This window comes from Balaenoptera ricei, chromosome 14 (genome assembly GCF_028023285.1).
Source record: "Balaenoptera ricei isolate mBalRic1 chromosome 14, mBalRic1.hap2, whole genome shotgun sequence".
Classification (NCBI taxonomy): domain Eukaryota; kingdom Metazoa; phylum Chordata; class Mammalia; order Artiodactyla; family Balaenopteridae; genus Balaenoptera; species Balaenoptera ricei.
Window position 1 is genome coordinate 19,404,899 of NC_082652.1, and position 17,048 is coordinate 19,421,946.

The following is a 17,048-nucleotide window of genomic DNA, read 5'->3' on the forward strand; positions in this document are numbered from 1 at the left end:
CTGGTGGTCCAGTGGTTAAGACTCCGGGTTTCCACTGCAGGGGGTGTGGGTTCTATCCCTGGTGGGGGAAGTTATGCATGCCTTGGGGTGTGGGCCCCCCCCCCCACATTGAATGTACTCTATCCTTGGACTTTGTGTCTATGTATTAGTTCAGGATTCTTTCATTTACTCCTTTTAATATAACTGAAAATTAGATTTCTTTATAAAATGCTTTAGTTTTGGGGACACTCTAGTTGTATAATTTGGAACAAGATATTTAATAAAAGAATGCCTAAGTTTGATGATATGACCGTTTGGAAATTTATAGCCAAACGTTTAAAAAATTGGTGAAACACTAATACCATTTGATAATGCAGGCCTCTTTCTTGAGAAGAGGGTTTTTTTTTTTCTGTAGTAAACAGCATGCTGAGGTGGGAGAACATAAAATTTTGTAAAGGTTTCTTGATAACTGATACTAGTTCATTAACGTGAAAATCATACTTTTGGCTCATAATCAGTAGGAAATTGATTTGGGTTTTCTCCCTTTGGGTAGGGAAACCTATTAGCAGTCTCTTCAATAATAATTGTTGACATTTATTGGACAGTGCTTATTACTATGCTTCAGATTCTGTGCTAGGTACTTTGCAGATTTTTAAAGAACAGCTTTATTGAGGTATAATTCACATATCATACAACTCACCCTACTTGAAGTGTACAGTTCAGTGCTTTTTAATATGTTCACAAATATGTGCAACTATCACCACAAATTACAGAATATTTCCATCACTTCGGAAAGAAACCCTGTGCTCTTTAGCTGTAACCTCCTATTCCGCAGTACCCCTTCCTCCCCTCCAAGCAACCGCTAATTTACTTTCTGTGTCTCTAGGTTTGCCTATTCTGGGCTTTCGTGTGAATAGAAATCATAATATGTAGACTTTTGTAATTGGCTTCTTAGCGTAATATTTTCAAGGTTTATCCAAGTTGTAGCATGTATTAGTAAGTACTTTATTTTATTTTATTTTTTAAATATTTACTTATTTATTTAGGCTGCGCTGGGTCTTAGTTGCGTCATGCAGGTTCTTTAGTTGCGGCATACAGAATCTTTAGTTGTGGTGTGCGAACTCCTAGTTGCAGCACGCATGTGGGATCTAGTTTCCTGACCAGGGATCGAACCTGGGCCCCCTGCACTGGGAGCTCAGAGTCTTAGCCACTGGACCACCAGGGAAGTCCCCTACTTTTTTTTTTTATTTTTAATTGCCAAATAACATCCCATTGTGTGGATATATCACATTTTGTTTTTCCGTTCACCCGGTGGCTATCCAATATATGGGTTGTTTTCACCCTTTGGCTGTTGTGAATACGCTGCTATGAAAATTCCTGTACAAGTATTTGTGTGAATACCTGTTTTCAGTTCTTTTGGGTATATTCTTAGTTGTGGAATTTCAGGGTCACATCATAACTCTGTTTAATCATTTCAGAACTGCCAGACTGCTTTCCAAAGCAGCTGCACCATTTTACATTCCCGCTACCAGTGTATGAGGGTTCTGATTTCTCTGCATCCTCATCCATGCTTGTTATTCTCTGGCCTGATATTAGCCATCCTAGTGGGTGTGAAGTGGTATTTCATTGTGGTTTTGATTTACATTTCCCCAGTGGCTAAAGATGTCCAGCACCTTTTCATGTGCTTATTGGATGTTTGTGTATCTTTTTTGGAAAGATATCTATTCAAGTACTTTGCTCATTTTTAAATTGGAGTATTTGTCTTTTTATTATCGAGTTGTAGGAATTTTTTATATATTCTAGATACAAGTGCCTTATCAGATATATGATTTCCAAAAATTTTCTCCCATTCTGTGGGTTGTCTTTTCACTTTCTTGATGGTGACTTTGAAGCACAGAGGTTTTTAATTTTGATGAGGTCCATTTTGTACTCTTTTTATTTTGTTGCTTGTGCTTTTGGTGTCATATCTAAGAATCCTTTGCCAGATCCAGGGTCATGAAGATTTATTCCTATGTTTTCTCCCAAGAGTTTTAAAGTTTTGAGCCCTTATAGTTATATCTTTGATCAGTTTTGAGTTAATTATTTTATATGATGTGAGGTCAGGGTCCAGCTTCTTCTGTATGTGGCTATTCAATGGTCCCAGCACCATTTGTTGAAAAGACTTATTTTCCCCCCCATTGAATGGTTTTGGTACCCTTGTCGAAATCGCTTGACCGAAGATGTACGAATTTATTTCTGCACTTTCAGTTCTATTCCGTTGACCTATATGTCTGTCCTTGTTCTGATTTTGTCAGATTTTTGTGAGATGATCATGTGATTTTTGGTTTTTATCTGATGGATAGATGTTACATTAGTTGATTTTCAGATGTCATACCAACCTTGCATTGTGGGATAAGTCCCACTTGGTCATGGTGTATAATCCTTTTCATATGTTGCTAGATTTGGTCTGCTAGTATTTTGTTGAGGATTTTTGTTTCTATATTTATAAAAGATATTAGTCTGGTTTTCTTGTGATGTCTTTGTCTGATTTTGGTATCAGTAATACTGGTCTCATAAAATTTGTTTGGAAATTTGTTCCCGTCTATTCTTTGTAAAAATCTGTGAAGAACTGGTATTAATTCTTTACATATTTGATAGACTTCAGCAGTGAAGCCATCTGAACCTGGGATGTCAGATGTTGTTTTTAATTCTTATGATGGGTATCATCCCCTTCATTTTATAGATGAGGAAACTGAGGCTCGTAAAGGTTAGTGGCAGAGCTGGGATTTGAATCTGGATTACCTTATGTTAAGTACTAAGATGATAACAATAGCCGACATTTATTGTGTATTTAGTTACGTGTTTTTAACCGGACAGGGTACTTTAACGAAATCATCTCCTACTATAGTCCCGTTAGCAAATGCTCATTTAATGATCACTTCAACTTTATATGTAATGTACCCATTTCCAGACAGAGAATCTGACACTTAAGCAGATTATGACTTTGCCCTACTGAACCACGGCCAGGAAGTAAATGGTGCAGCTGTGCTTCTCACTCACAAGGTTGCCTGACTCTGGAGCCTGCCCTCTTAATTGCCTTTCTCTATTGTGTGCAGCAAAAGCAGCTGTGCCACATGTGGGCAGCTGAGCCCAGATCAGATTCGACCTTGGATGTGAGTGGCCTGGCCCAGACAGCACAGCACTCACTCCAGGAGCCCCAGCTTTTCTCACTCTCTCTGCTCTGTAGCTAACACTGTCCTCCATGGTTGTAGCAAAAGAACCTATCATTCTGACTTCGTGTAGTTAGGTGAAAATTTGTGTAACATATGTCACTCTGTGTAATACAGAAATGACTTTTAAAGGTGTGTCAGCCAGCTGGCAGATTTGTGTGATGTCTTTCAGTGAAGACATTCAAAGCACTTTCCATATTTATGTTAATATTCATATTGTTGGTGAGATTAGATGGTATCTTGGCCTATTTGAGTGAAGAGGAAAGATTGTCTCCATTTTTCAGGTTGAAGGGCTTCCTCAAATGTCCGTTAACATTGAATCGTGGGCCCCAAAAAGCTGACCCAATGCCTGTGTGGGTAGGGGGGCTGGGTGGGTGGTGGACCTCACAGAGGGTGGTGAGGGCTGACTTCCTGTGGGGCAGGGTGGGTGCTCTCTCAGCAGGCAGCCAGCCTTCTGGGAGCTCCCAGAACACAGGGCTGGAGGCTCCGCTGCACAGGACCAGGTCGTCTGTGTGGTGCCTGCGTACCCGTGCTCACCTGTGCTGGTGTTGTCCTGGCCAGGGCCTGCCCTGTGGCTTCTGGGGCGGGTGACGGGTGGCCCCTGACTGTGCAGCACTGGAGGAGCAGAGCTGGGTGTCTAGCTGCTCCTAATTAGGCTTTTGGTCAGTTTTCCCAGCAGCCCCTCTCCCACATCTGTTTCCCTTCTGAGCGCTCGGCGGTTTCACAGTGGGCCTGGGGTCCTTCTGTGAGCCGCTCCTCCTGAGACCTCAGCTGAGTGGAGAACACTCACTTCTGCCAGTTACACTTGCCTGACAGCTTTCCTCTTCCACAGTTTTGTGGTCACATTTGCTCTCTTGTAGGCTCCTTTCCAGTGTCCTTTCGCTCGTCCTTTGGTGTTTATACCAGCTTTTGTTCCTTCCCTGTCATTTTGTTAGGATTTCAGGAAGGAGTGGAGGTAAATGCCATTTGTGTTTCTTTTGTAAATTACCTCTTCATGTATTTTGTGTAGTTTCCTACTGGGATTTTCATGTTTGGAATCTATAAAAACTTTATATATGAAGGATATCAACTCTTTGGCATATGGTGCAATTCTCCCTCTTCTTTGTTAACTTTACTTTTGAAACACTTGCTGGAAGGTAATGGCAGGGATTCCAGCTTCTGCTGACTTGTGCTGATGGTCGGGTAGGGAAATGGATCCTGAGACCAGCTGGCTGTACATTGGCTTTTGTATGGATGTGCTTTTCTTTTGGTTTTCACCACCTCGTGGAAGCTGTCTTATCTCCTCCAGTTTGAGAAGTATTCATACTGTTTCACAGATGGAGGACCCCGGCCAAGTGGAAGCAAGTCATTTGCCGTCTCCTCCACCAGGTGCTCTCAGCCTCTGGTCCTGGTGGTCAGCTGGGAAGGTCTGGCAGCAGCTGGGCTGAGGAGCACACCTGCTCACCAGCCTGCCAAGGCTTTGTCGCCTCAGCCCAGCCACACGTCCTAGGCTTGGAGAGAGGCCGCTTCTGCACATGCCTTGAAAGGGTAGAAGGAGACTGGCAAAACTAACTTCTCTCCTTTTGTGCTTAGCAGTGGGCCCAGAGCCACGCGGAAGGGAATTCAAGGGGAGGAATCAGCAGCAGCCCCGCATGTGTCCCATTTGGCACAAGTGGACAGGTGTTAGTTAGCCCTCCTGGCCTTGGGGATCAGGGCGACTGGTTTTCAGCTGAGCTGTGAAGGTTTGACTGTGTTCCATCTCCACTTGTGTTTTCCCGTGGCTCCCTCCTCCCTAGCCAGCGTGAAGGGAATGTCCTGGCATTAGCAGACAGGAAAAGGACCCTGCGGTGCAGCCCAGGAGACCTCAGGCAGGTGGGGCCGCTGATCCTAAAGCCTGAACGCTGTCAGTGCACATGTCAGTTGGACAACCCAGTGGAAGTTGGGGTCCGAAATGACCCATGAGGAAGCCTGGGAACACCAGCTTGGTGTCACTTCCTGTCCCCTAGGCCCTCTGGTTTACTTGGGAAGTGGCTGTGGTGAGTGATCAGCTCTGACATCCTGGTTTCCGTTACCCTCCCTGAGTTTTTCTGTTCCTCTGTCTCACTGCCGCTGCCGGGATCACTCCAGGCCTTTCTCAGGCCCGGTTCACCATCACAGCCTCTTAGCCCAAGCCCTTGCTTTTCACTTCTTGCTGTCTAGGAGGTCCAGTGTGCTAGCATCAGGCCTCTTGTCATCCTCGTCTCTACTTTCCATTAAAAGTTTTGCTACTCTTTTCCAAGACCTGGCTTCTGCCCCATAGTAGCAGTCAGCACCAGGAGTTTGGTTCCGAGTTGCTCTGATTGTCTGTCCTGCCTGTGTTGGAAACCTCTTGAAGGCAGGGGTGGTTTGCTTGTGTTGAATTCTCCACTGCATGTAGTTGGTCTTGTGGAAACACTCGTGAGCAGGCTCCGCTCTCAGACCAGAGTGCTGATGTCTGGGGAGAAGCTGAAAAATGGAAAAATTACCTTGGCAGACTGAGGAAAAAGCCACAGTATCATAATTTGTGGGAGGAGGGATTCCTCAGTTTCAGGTCTATCAGATAACTTCACTTTGGAGTTTTCTTATCTGTAAAAGGGGAGGGCGGGTTAGAGTGGATTGTCTTTCCATTCCCACCCAGCTCTGAAGGGCTAATTTCTCTTCATTCTTTACCTTGATCTTTCTCTTGAAATTAAAACTGATGAGTTGCTTCTGGATCTTGAGTTAGGAAGTTTTCATTTCTTTGTCATTCTTGCCCCGACACATTTTGCATTTTTCTCTGGGTACGTGCTGCTGAAGGAAATTTGGATTTGCCATTTGGCTACATTTTAGGAGAGCAGACAAAAATGCCATACTATTCTGTTTTTTTTTCCCAGCTTTTCATTTGTAGAAGTAAAGCTTTCACTCAGGGGCATGATTTTAATATACTTTTTGTTCTCCCACAGACACGATGAGGCGAGTGGTACGACAGAGCAAGTTTCGCCATGTATTTGGACAAGCGGTGAAAAATGACCAGTGTTACGATGATATCCGGGTTTCTCGAGTGACCTGGGATAGTTCCTTTTGTGCTGTCAATCCCAGATTCGTTGCCATAATCATAGAAGCGAGTGGGGGAGGAGCGTTCCTTGTACTCCCTTTGCACAAGGTAAGTCATCTGACTTTCCATCCTGTGAGACACCCTCCGGTAATCTCTGTTTAGTCTGTAATAGATTGATTTTGGAGATTGATAGTCACTAAGCATTGTGTGATTTCTAGGACCATTAGACTTGGATGTAATTGAGCTTAAGTTCCACACGCTTTACTAACCACATCAGTTTTTCTCTGACAGAGAATCATTGAACAGAATGGCAAATTCTGTTCTGGGTGTGCCCTCTACGGATGAAAAAGATTCTTATAATGATGCTGTGAGCATGGACAGGCACAGGAATTTTATGATTTGGTTCATAATCATCCACCTTTCATAAAAGTTTTTCCCAAAAGTGCAATTTTAGAAACAGTTATGTTTTCAAATGGGCAGAAATTGATAAGATTGTAAGAGAATCTTTTTGGTGTGTGAGGTCATGAGGACTGAGACTTTTTGGTTTTGCTTTGTTTTTGGTTTTGAATGGTAAATGGGACGAGGGCTCAAGAAAATGTCCCCAAACAATGCAGATTTCAAGTCTGGACAGTAGTAGGTTTCAGCATAGGATCTAAACAGCGTTAACAAGCGGTGGAAATAAAGGCTCTTTATTGAAAGTGGTTCTGTGTGACTTTGAACCCGCTGGGCTTCCTAGTTCTCCCTTCTCCGGACTTTATCCTTCCAGAGAGCCCTCTCCAGTATGGGGGAGAAGATAGGAGATTTGTAATTTTCTGCCTGTTCTTGAAAATTGTAGATGAAAGTCTGTACTAGCTTTAACAGGAAATCCCAGAATTGCAAGTAATGGGGGGTGGGAAACACCGTGAGGAGAGAGCTTGGAAAGAGTCATTTTCTGATTAGCTTTTAGGAGGAGAATAAGTTTGGTGAGTCCTGAGCCCTAATGATAAAGATGCAGATGTTGGGTCATGTTAACAGCTGTTTCCACTCTGCTGGGAACAGTGGGTCTCCCTGAGTCTGAGCCATGCCTAGTAGAGGCATGTCTCATCATAATGGACCATGTGATTCTGAAAGTGGTTACAGTAACATGAATTTCTGTCAGAGTATTGTATTTTGGTGTTTTTTCCTTAGGAAAACTCTTGCTGGGAAAACTTCCAATTCTCTTGTACTTCTCATTCTCTCAGATGCTCATGACTAACTTGTTTTATTTTAACATCTGATTTGTATCTCAGTGGCTGGATTGATGTGATATTACACAATAGAACCATCTCACTACAGAGGAGATGGATGCCTTTGGGGAACAAATCTGACATATGTTTCCAAACGTACTTTCTTATTGGCGAAGTTGTTAATCATGTTTTAAAGGAGAATCTTTTCATTAAATTGAAATTAAATTTTCTACTCAGATACTTTTGCTTTTGTGGAGGAGATTGTTGTTTCAGTGGTGAACAATACATTACACTATTGTAGCTGTACTTACCTGATTTGGGAGTGGGGGTTGGAGTTTAATGCCAGTCGCGTTTGATCTCCATGACTTTCTAGTCAATTTGTTCACCAAGAGCAAGGAGCATTTGGAAACTTGACTTTTCAGTGGTGGGTCTTATGGCAGCCAGCTGAGAAGACACCTCAGCTTGTCAACCAAGGTCAGGCACTGAAGTACCATGATCTCTTTTGAGTTCAAGAGGGATAAATTTAAGACTTTTTGCTTCAAAGAAGGAGAATAAGCCAATTAAGAAGCTCCAAATAAACTTTTGAACGGCTAATCTTCCTCCACGTTCAGACAGTTCTCTTCAAGTCCCACATTCACAAAAGGCTCTGTGAGTCCACCTTTGCTTTCACAAACCATGGGAAACTTAGAGTTACATTTATACTGTTTAAGGGAGCCCTGTGTGCAGGTCCTAAGCTAACTGGATCTTATGCTTTGGTTTTCAGTTGCATTAAGTGACCAATACCTAATAAATAGGTTTTATTATTTTGTTCTTCAACCAGCTGTATAGGAATTGGGACAGAATAAGTTGCTTCAGAAATTATCATGTTTGAACAAAACGTTGGTTTTTGGAGGAGCCTCGAGGGTCTGTCTTTTTCCCAGGCTTATAATACATTCTGTGTGGCTCTACTCCTTAAATATTAATTTGTGTTGGAGGAGGTGACATTGGCATAAACTAAGCCCAGTGACACCCATTGGAAATAAGGTCAGTACTTGGGGTTATCGACTTTTATAATCGACGGATTCACACGTACTCTGGGATTTTTGTGTATTAAAATGTGTATTGAGCCCTTAGGGTCAGTGTGGCGTCAAGGAAGGAACATGGGTCTGGAGCCAGGGGTTCAATCCTGTCTTGGTCACCGACTTGTGGTGAGACGTGGATATGTCATTCTGTCCTTATGCTCTCCCATATCTCTATCTGTAACGTGAGGGGCTATATATAAAAGTGATTTTCTAAATGGTTCTGAAGAACCTAGGGGCAGGATAAAGATGCAGACGTAGAGAATGGACTTGAGGACACGGGGAGAGGGAAGGGTAAGCTGGGACGAAGTGAGAGAGTGGCATGGACATATATACACTACCAAATGTAAAATAGATAGCTAGTGGGAAGCAGCCGCATAGCACAGGGAGATCAGCTCATTGCTTTGTGTCCATCTAGAGTGGTGGGATAGGGAGGGTGGGAGGGAGACGCAAGAGGGAGGGGATATGGGGATATATGTATATGTATTGCTGATTCACTTTGTTATACAGCAGAAACTAACACACCATTGTAAAGCAATTATACTCCAATAAAGATGTAAAAAAAAAAAAAAAAGTGGTTTGCTACCCAAAATTCAGCAGAGGAAACACTGTTGTTCCTTTTTTTTCCCTCCTTAGTGCTAGCACGTAATTTTGGGAAGTAGATGCCTTTTTACTCGTGGCTGCTTTTCCGCCAAGGGCAAGGCTGAGCCCAGCAAAGAAAAGTGGTCTGTGGCTCCTGTAGACAGTTCTGTGTCTTGGGAGCTCTTAGAAGGATCCGCTGTGATGGCAGGGCCTAGCCCAGAGCCCCGAAGTGTCAGGTGACACCCACCTTTCTTTTCTTCCTAAGACCCTGTCCCTTGACTACTTACTATCTAGGTTTTTAGAAAATAGAACTATGTTCCACATTGTCAGAAAACCTACATTTCTGCCTGCTTTAAAGGGCTGATTGCCCTCTGGATATCTATTTCCTTATAATTTTGGTATAATAATGAATATTTGAATAAGGATCGTAAGTTTTACATTTTTACAGATATTTCGTTGTTCGTATAGTACGAGGTCTTCACTGTTCTTTGACTATGCACATGTGGTTTGATTGTCTATAGACTGAGTGTCTGCTGGGTTCCTTCTTTGCTCTCCAGGAGCACTGCGCCTACTTTTCATTGTGGTCAGTTTCCTGACCACCCCACGTCCCCCAGGAGATTGCTGGTACTGCGGTGTTTTTGTCTCACCTTTAGAAGTGCAGCCTTGAAGGAGAAAAACATTGGGGACCTGAACACATGGTGAACCCATTGATCCTAAGACAGGACTCTGCCCTGGAAAAGAGATCCTACAACTTCAGTGTCTTGGCAACTTTGAAATAGTTTTACAGTGAGGTGCTGCTTTTGTTTAAAGGCAAAGAAAACCCAAATTCCCACATATAATAAGAAGTGATGCTTGAAATGAAGACTGTGGGAAATGATGCTCTGGGTGTGTATTGGGCTCCTGTACGTGTTGATGGCAGTCTAGGATTTCTCTGAACATGAACTTAAGGAGGTGGGTATGGTTTTTAATCACTGTCTCAAGAGACTTCTGGCAGTGTGTATGTGTATGTGTGTGTGTGTGTGTGTGTGTGTGTGTGTGTGTCTGTCTGTCTGTCTGTCTGTGTCCCCCTGCTGTTTTTTTTTTTCCTGGTTATAGTCAGCCAGGTTGGTTTTAGTGATGCTTTTGGGGCTTTCTGTCCATGTTAATATTGAGTATGTGTGTACTGATCTTAAGATGTATTGTGACTCTTTCTGAAAGGCTCCCATTTTAAAACACGGCCTTCCATGAATTCTTCTTCAAAGTTAATTAGCGTCAGCAGTAAATAGGACTTATTATTGCAATCTCATGAGGCTTATGATTAGATTCCAGGAGAATCATGGTCTCTGTCTTCCAGGACTTAAAATTAAAAATGGAAAGAGTGGTAGAGACAAATACATTGACACATACACGCAAGAGGTAAGCTTAGGAATGAATATATGTTTATTTAAGTGTATGGTTTATGAGGTTTTTGTTCGAAAAGTTTTATTAGAGAAAGTAGGATTTTAAGAGGTCACTGCTGAGGGAATACGGAAAGTACTCAGCCCTGAGGTGGGGCGATTTAGATTAGCACATGTGATTCAGGGTTTCTTTTGTAATGCTGCTTCCCTCAAGCTGTGGCATGCTGTTCAGTCATGACTTCTCAAGGTGTGGCTTAGTACATTTTCTTATTCTTTGGTCTTTCAGAGGATGAATAATATCAGTCTTGTTGAACAGAAGTTGGCTTTGTGGTTTTGGCCGTGGGGTTCTCCCCACAACTACACAAGCTGCCTTGTCAGGAGCACACAGGTTCCAGCCCCCTGTGCGCTACCACGTGGGCACGAAGGTCACGAACGAGCCTCTCCTTGTGCAGGAGCCACGCTCGTGATGTGAGACCAAGGCATTCCCATCCCTGTCGTGAGCCACGGTGGCTCCTACAAACAGCAGTGTTAGATGTGTGTGGGCACAGGCGTGCGCATACGCACTAAAACTTCAGGTCACAGTGAACCTGGAGCAAGGGTTGAGGGAGTTGGTTAGAGTTCTATGCTCTTGATGTCTTAAGATCCGCTTGGACGGAGGATGCAAATTGGAGGGCTCCTGTCTTCCCTAATCGCTTTCTCCCTTCCTCCCTTGACTGTTCTTACTTTGGAGGATTGGAGTGATGGCTAATTTCATCTTCCCAGTAATTGCCTAGGAGAGCAGCTCTGCTCTGGGCCATGATGGGATGGGTGTGGCCAAGTCTTTGTCAACCTTTTGGGTCACTGTCTCCTCTCTCTTCTTGCTCCTCTGGTGTAGCTGTGAGGTGCCTTCTTATACACAGTTAAGTTTCTCCCATATATTTTAAGAACTGTGTGTGGGAATATTTGGGATCTTGCTTTATTTATGTCTGTGAACTGTCTTTTCAGCCCCTACAGAAAATCATTTCAGTGAATATTTTCTTAGTTTTCTCAAGAAAGGGACATAGCTAAGCCTTATAGATGGATAGGAGAGAAATTAATCCATTACATAAAGTAGCTGCCTTAGGGCATTAGGACTTAATTCCTTCACAGAACCCAGGTTGACAAGGGCTGCTTTAGAGTATTTTTCTGTCATATTTATTGAGGAAGAAATTTTGATTCATTTCAGTCAGTATTCTAAGTGCTCCTTCTTAATGTTTAGTATCCAACTCAAATTTTATCTCCAATTTGCTGAGACAGTGGAAATCATCCTTTGGGATTCCTTAGCTGCTTGTCTCATGCCACTAGTACCACAGGCTGCATTATCACATTGTAATGTGATTATTTTCTTAGCCACATAACAGATAACAGGAGGGTGGTTGGAATTATATGCTCTTGATCTCTTGACCTTCGCTTGGATGGAGGATACAAAATGGATGGGTGTATGGTAGGGTTCTCCAGCATCTCACCTTACTCTCTTGTGGTAGCAGCCTCCAAGATGGGCTCCAATGGTTCTCGCCTCCTTGTGTCTTGCCATTGTGTGGTTCCCTCCCACATTAAATAGGGCTGACCTGTGTAGCCACTAGGATATGGGGGAATTGATGGAGTGTGACTTCTGAGACTAGGTCATAAAAGCATATTGGCTTCTACTTTATTTCTTTTGGAGCTTTCATGCTGTAAGGATGCTCAAGCAGCTCTGTGGAGAGGTCCATAGGACCGCCCGCCAGTAGCCAGCACTGACTTACCAACCACGTGAGTGTGTCATCTTGAAGGTGGATCCTGCAAACCTAGCAGACACCTTGACTCAGGAGAACCCTCAGCCAGAACCACCCGGATAAGCTGCTTTTGAACTCCTGACCCACAGAAACTGTGTGAGATGAGAAATACTTGCTGTTTTAAGTAGCTAAATCTTAGCGTAACTCATTAAGCAGCAGTGATAACTAAAACATGTACAGTTGACCCTTGAAAAACCAGGGGTTAGGGGTGCAGACCCCTTGGCAGTTGAAAATCCATGTATAAGTTTACAGTTGGCCCTCTGTATCCATGGTTCTGCATCTGCGGGTTCGACCAACTGTGGATCTTGTAGTACATATTTTTTGGAAAAAATGTGCATATAAGTGGACCTGCATAGTTCAAACCCGTGTTGTTCAAGGGTCAGCTGTATTCTCAGGATGTGGCACTTGACTCAGTAATGTTAGGTCACACAATGCACAAATAAATGAGTAATTCAAAGCAGCCTGAAAGGCCTTTGGGTAATTTTAAACACTTTTTCCACCTCTCCTTTTAAAAAAACTCTGTATAGATAGATACATACATATAGATATACAGCATTCTTTAATAAATCTTAAATGAATAATTGAGGGATTCTGTACAGTAGCAAGAGAAAGTTATGTTATATGGCAAGATCTGGTTATCCTATGTTCTGTGATACTGTCACATAACCTCAAAATGTGCTATAAGGTTATAGTCTGTCTTAAGTGTAATTTCAAATTATGTTATTATTTTGGGGGGGGGAATGTCTGAAATGTTAACGTAGATGGTGGGACTAAAGGTGATTTTTATTTTCTTCTTTATAATTACCTGTACTTTTTTCAAAATGTTTTACAATGAACTTATTACATGTAAAGATTATTTTTAAAAAGTATTATCGGAAATATTACCAAAGCTATGAAGAGCTAATTGTTGTTTAAGCTTAAGTGAAATCTAAAACAGTACTTTAAAAAAATTACATTAATTCATTCACATACTTATTTCTCAGACATTTGAGCACCTGCTCTGTGCCAGGACCTGTTTCGAATCTTGCTCTTAAAAAAGCTTTGCTAACAGTTGGCCTCGATCTCTCCAATGGGGAGGTTTGTCTGTGTCTAAAGGGCTCTGACACAGCGATGGGAGATGAGTTCTAAATGAGGCTCAAGGAAGATGTTACAGAGAAGGTTCTGTTGGAAGTTGGGTTTCTCCTGAGTGTAGGAGCCAGGGATGAAACAGAAGAGGAGCCCAACCAACTCACTAAACTGATGAGTTAGAAGAGGGCCTCTGTTCCCAGGAGGGCGAAGAATGAGGGGGGCCACATTCCTTCTTTCTGCGTTGGGATGGCCTTTTCTCGTATTGGAGAAATGGAATGCTTGATTGGAGGGGGATTAGGAGGAGCTGTACGACAGCTTTCTGGTAGAAAAATTACACACTTCTTGGCTCTTTTTTTCCTTCACTTCCAGTGTAAATAGTGCAAAACTGGTGTTTTCCTTTACCGTTACATGGAGAAGAACCAGGATAAGCACTGCTCTGCATTTTAGGATTTTTGTTAAAACTGGATCTACATGGCATCTTTCCACTGTTTCAGCTTCAGGGAAAGGCGGTGACTTCATGTTATATTCATAAACATAAGGCTCCAAAGTGACATCAGAATGTGGTTGGAGGGTCCCCTTCATGTATGATGTCTTAGTTTTTGCACACGGTGGGGTTGCTGTCATACCTCTGTTCTACAGTTGCAGAAATTGAAACTCAGGCTGAGTGACTGCCCGGAGCTGTGGGGTCTTCCGTGGATTAGAACCTAGGTCTCTGAGTCTTTATTTGATTTGTACATGTATATTTTTGATTAACATTTTTTTTTCCCACTGAGTGTGAAAGATTTTTTAATAGAAACCGTGGTCTAATTGACACTTAATCCTTTGCATTCTTTCTCTGGGATTAGAAGGCTTAATAACAAAAACACTAGCCTGTCAGGGCTCTGATTCTGGCAGCTCGGAGAATTGTCTCAAGGTTTGGAAAGTGCTTGGTCTCTACCATGCCTTGCGAGTAGACAGTGGCAATGATGGAGTCGCAGCAGCTCACATCATTGAGGGCTTCCTTTAAGTGCCAGGCGCCGTGCTGATAAGTGCCTTCTTTCATGGACTAGTTCAAAAGAAATGGCAGTCTCCCGATGGTTCTTTTCTCTGTGACCCCCAGTTACTGCCAGCACCTGCTGGATTTGCATTGGCTGCGCCTCCCCCTTACTGTATGCTGCTGACAGGCAATTTCCATTCCCACAAATAGCGGTGCCCCATTTTGGACAAGGGTGGCGATGCCAGTAGCCCTTTGTACAGATGTGGACATCTGGCACAGGGTAGCTTTGGTGTGATGGTCAGCGGCTTTTATTCAGTGCCAGCGTCCTGATGTGTCCTGGGATGCCCATTCACCGCCTCCTGAAGTACATGCTGTGTGCTACCCTGAGCACCTGAAGTGTCAGTTGTGTGGGCTGTGAAAGGCTGGGAGGCGGGGCAGGGGTGGCAGTGGAGGACGCGGGGTGAGGGGCGCCAGGTGCAGAACAATGACTTCCAAATTACTTCCCGAGCTGCCAGCCCCACGAGCACTGCACGGCCTCATTACCACATGAAGCGCCACAGAAGGACCTTTTCATTTGCTCCCAGTGACTGTTTTCCACAGTCTTGTGGGGGGGGAAGGGAGGGGGACACCCTACTCACCCCCAGTTAACAATGGAGCACAAAGTCCTGGCAGAAGGAATCTCACCATGTACCCTGGGGCTATTTTTGATTACAGTGAGTGGCTGTGACTCAGAGTGTGCCCTGGCAGATGACGGCTCCCCCCTCCCCTCCCCTCCCCTGCCCTCCTCCTACCCCCTTCCCTGGAGATGAGCAGGCAGCCTGTCCTTTGTGCGTTTCCTTGGCCGGCCTCTCACGCTGCTGCAGTTCACTGATATGTCCACAGCAGCCGGCCTGCAGGCCTGACAGGGCTCTGACAGTGGTTTTTACCATATATGGCCATCAGAGCGCTGGGGCTGTCAGCTGGCCAGGATCATTTCCTTCCTTTGCTTTGATTGGCTGCGTGGCTCGGAGAATGGTGGGATCTGGGAGTGTGTGGTGAGGGGAAGCCACTGAGTCAAGTGCAAAGAACATTTAACTCTTTCCTTGTTTTCTGGAGCGTGAGTCTGGGCTGAGCACATGGGCAAGTGCTGCTGCCAGAAGCCGCCTTGTATAAACGTGATGATGACCCAAGTCAGGGAAGCAGCGAAGAGCAGGTTTCTGAATACTGATTACTCTACTAAAATAGACTCCAGGTGCAATGGACAGATTTCTGCTGACCCCGTTTGTCCAGAAGCCTCTTTATAACCATATGTAGTAAACGTTCTGCTCTCACCAAGTTGAATTCCATGCTAGTTGGGGGTGGGACCTGAGCTGAGTCCAGAGAGGGCTGAGCCTGGAGGGCAAGTGATGAGCACAGCACGTGTTGGCTTTCTCAGAGGAACGGGGACTTGGGTTTCCTTTCTGGCTGAGCTTTAAGTCGGGAGTAAATGATACAGGCTACTGAATTGGGTCTCTGCTCCAGTCCTCCTGCTGTTTACAACCACTGCAAGATGTGAGCTGCCTCGGCCATGCAGCCCAAGGCATTTGCCTAAAGAAAAAGAAAAAGGAGAGAGCAGTGATATTTTTGTTTTTCATCCCCACTTCAAGAAGGGTGGGTTTTTGTTCTGAGGCTTGTGGGTAAACCAGTGCAGAGCTGGGATTGGAAGGGGTAGCTCTGGGGCTTTTCCTCATTCACCAGGGGTCCCATGGGAGGAATCTCCAGTGTCATTGGAGGTGACACTCAGTACCAGGGGTTAGGCAACAAGTTACTCTCCTTTCTGCTTGGATATTAAATGCTTTGTTTTAATTTCCTATATTTGCACTTAGTTCGATGGTTCTTTTGCTTTCCAGTTTTTCCTTTCGAGCTGAATTGTATTTTGACTAGGTTCTGCCTCATCTTGGGCTCCTAGTTTTTCTTTGTTCTCAGACTGGAGGGATCACATGGAATTACTTGTCTGCATTGAGGAGGTCTTTGCTTTATAAATTTTCTGCTGAGTCAGGAAGTTAGGAAATAGAGCTGCTCCATTTGCTGTTGTGTGTTTAGGTGTGGTTGAGTAAGGAAATGCCAACTCTTCCACCTTTTTGCTTTCTGATAATAAAATATCCATAGTTTTATAGTAACTGCCCTCAAGTTCTTAATGGACTTTTAAAATGGTCTGTTCACTGTTCAACCCAGTCTTTAAAGAGGACCTGTGATGCCAAAATGGTTTGCTCAGCATTTTCACTTGTGCCGGTAAAGGCTGTTCCTTTTCACTCACAGGCAGGGAGCGGCTCTCAGCACCGTGCTGCCTCTCCCTGGCAGCTGTGGCGGCTGGCTCACTTTCCAGGACCCGGTAACCCAATCTCTGTGTGCTATTCCAGAGCACCTCCTCTCACCCTCAGGGTTGGCGTTTCTGGTTCCCTTAAAGTAAAACCTCCCCAGAATGTTTTATTCCTGGGCCACGAGCTGTCACTCTTGGTGACCAGCCTGTCAGCAGGCCCTGTATTGTGTGCATCCATCTTCCTGGTAAGCTACAGGGGTCCTTGTCTTGCTCTTCTGGCCAGTCTCTCCCCTGTGCCATGACCACTGTCACTGTAGCTCCTCCCTGTGAGGGAGCAGGGCCTGAAGAGATTGCAGTGGAACATGTATCCACATAAATAATACTGTTCCAAGAAAAAGGAAGTTGAAAAAAAAGGAAAACCCACTTCAATAGATATCCTTTTTTGACTCCTTTGAACTCTGCACAATATGAATGGAGGCCTTATGCCCAGGCTGCA

General features: G+C 44.0%; 1 protein-coding gene across 2 annotated transcripts in view; it reads left to right on the forward strand.

The window, feature by feature from the left end:
- The window catches only part of CORO1C (coronin 1C), an 81,004-nt gene that overhangs the window by 21,924 nt on the left and 42,032 nt on the right, over window positions 1–17,048 (forward strand). For both annotated transcript variants that reach the window (XM_059894287.1, XM_059894288.1), the window contains exon 2: window positions 6,128–6,327. In XM_059894287.1, coding sequence (XP_059750270.1) covers window positions 6,133–6,327 — 195 coding nt within the window. In that variant the 5' untranslated portion in view covers window positions 6,128–6,132. The remainder of the gene's footprint in view (window positions 1–6,127; window positions 6,328–17,048) is intronic.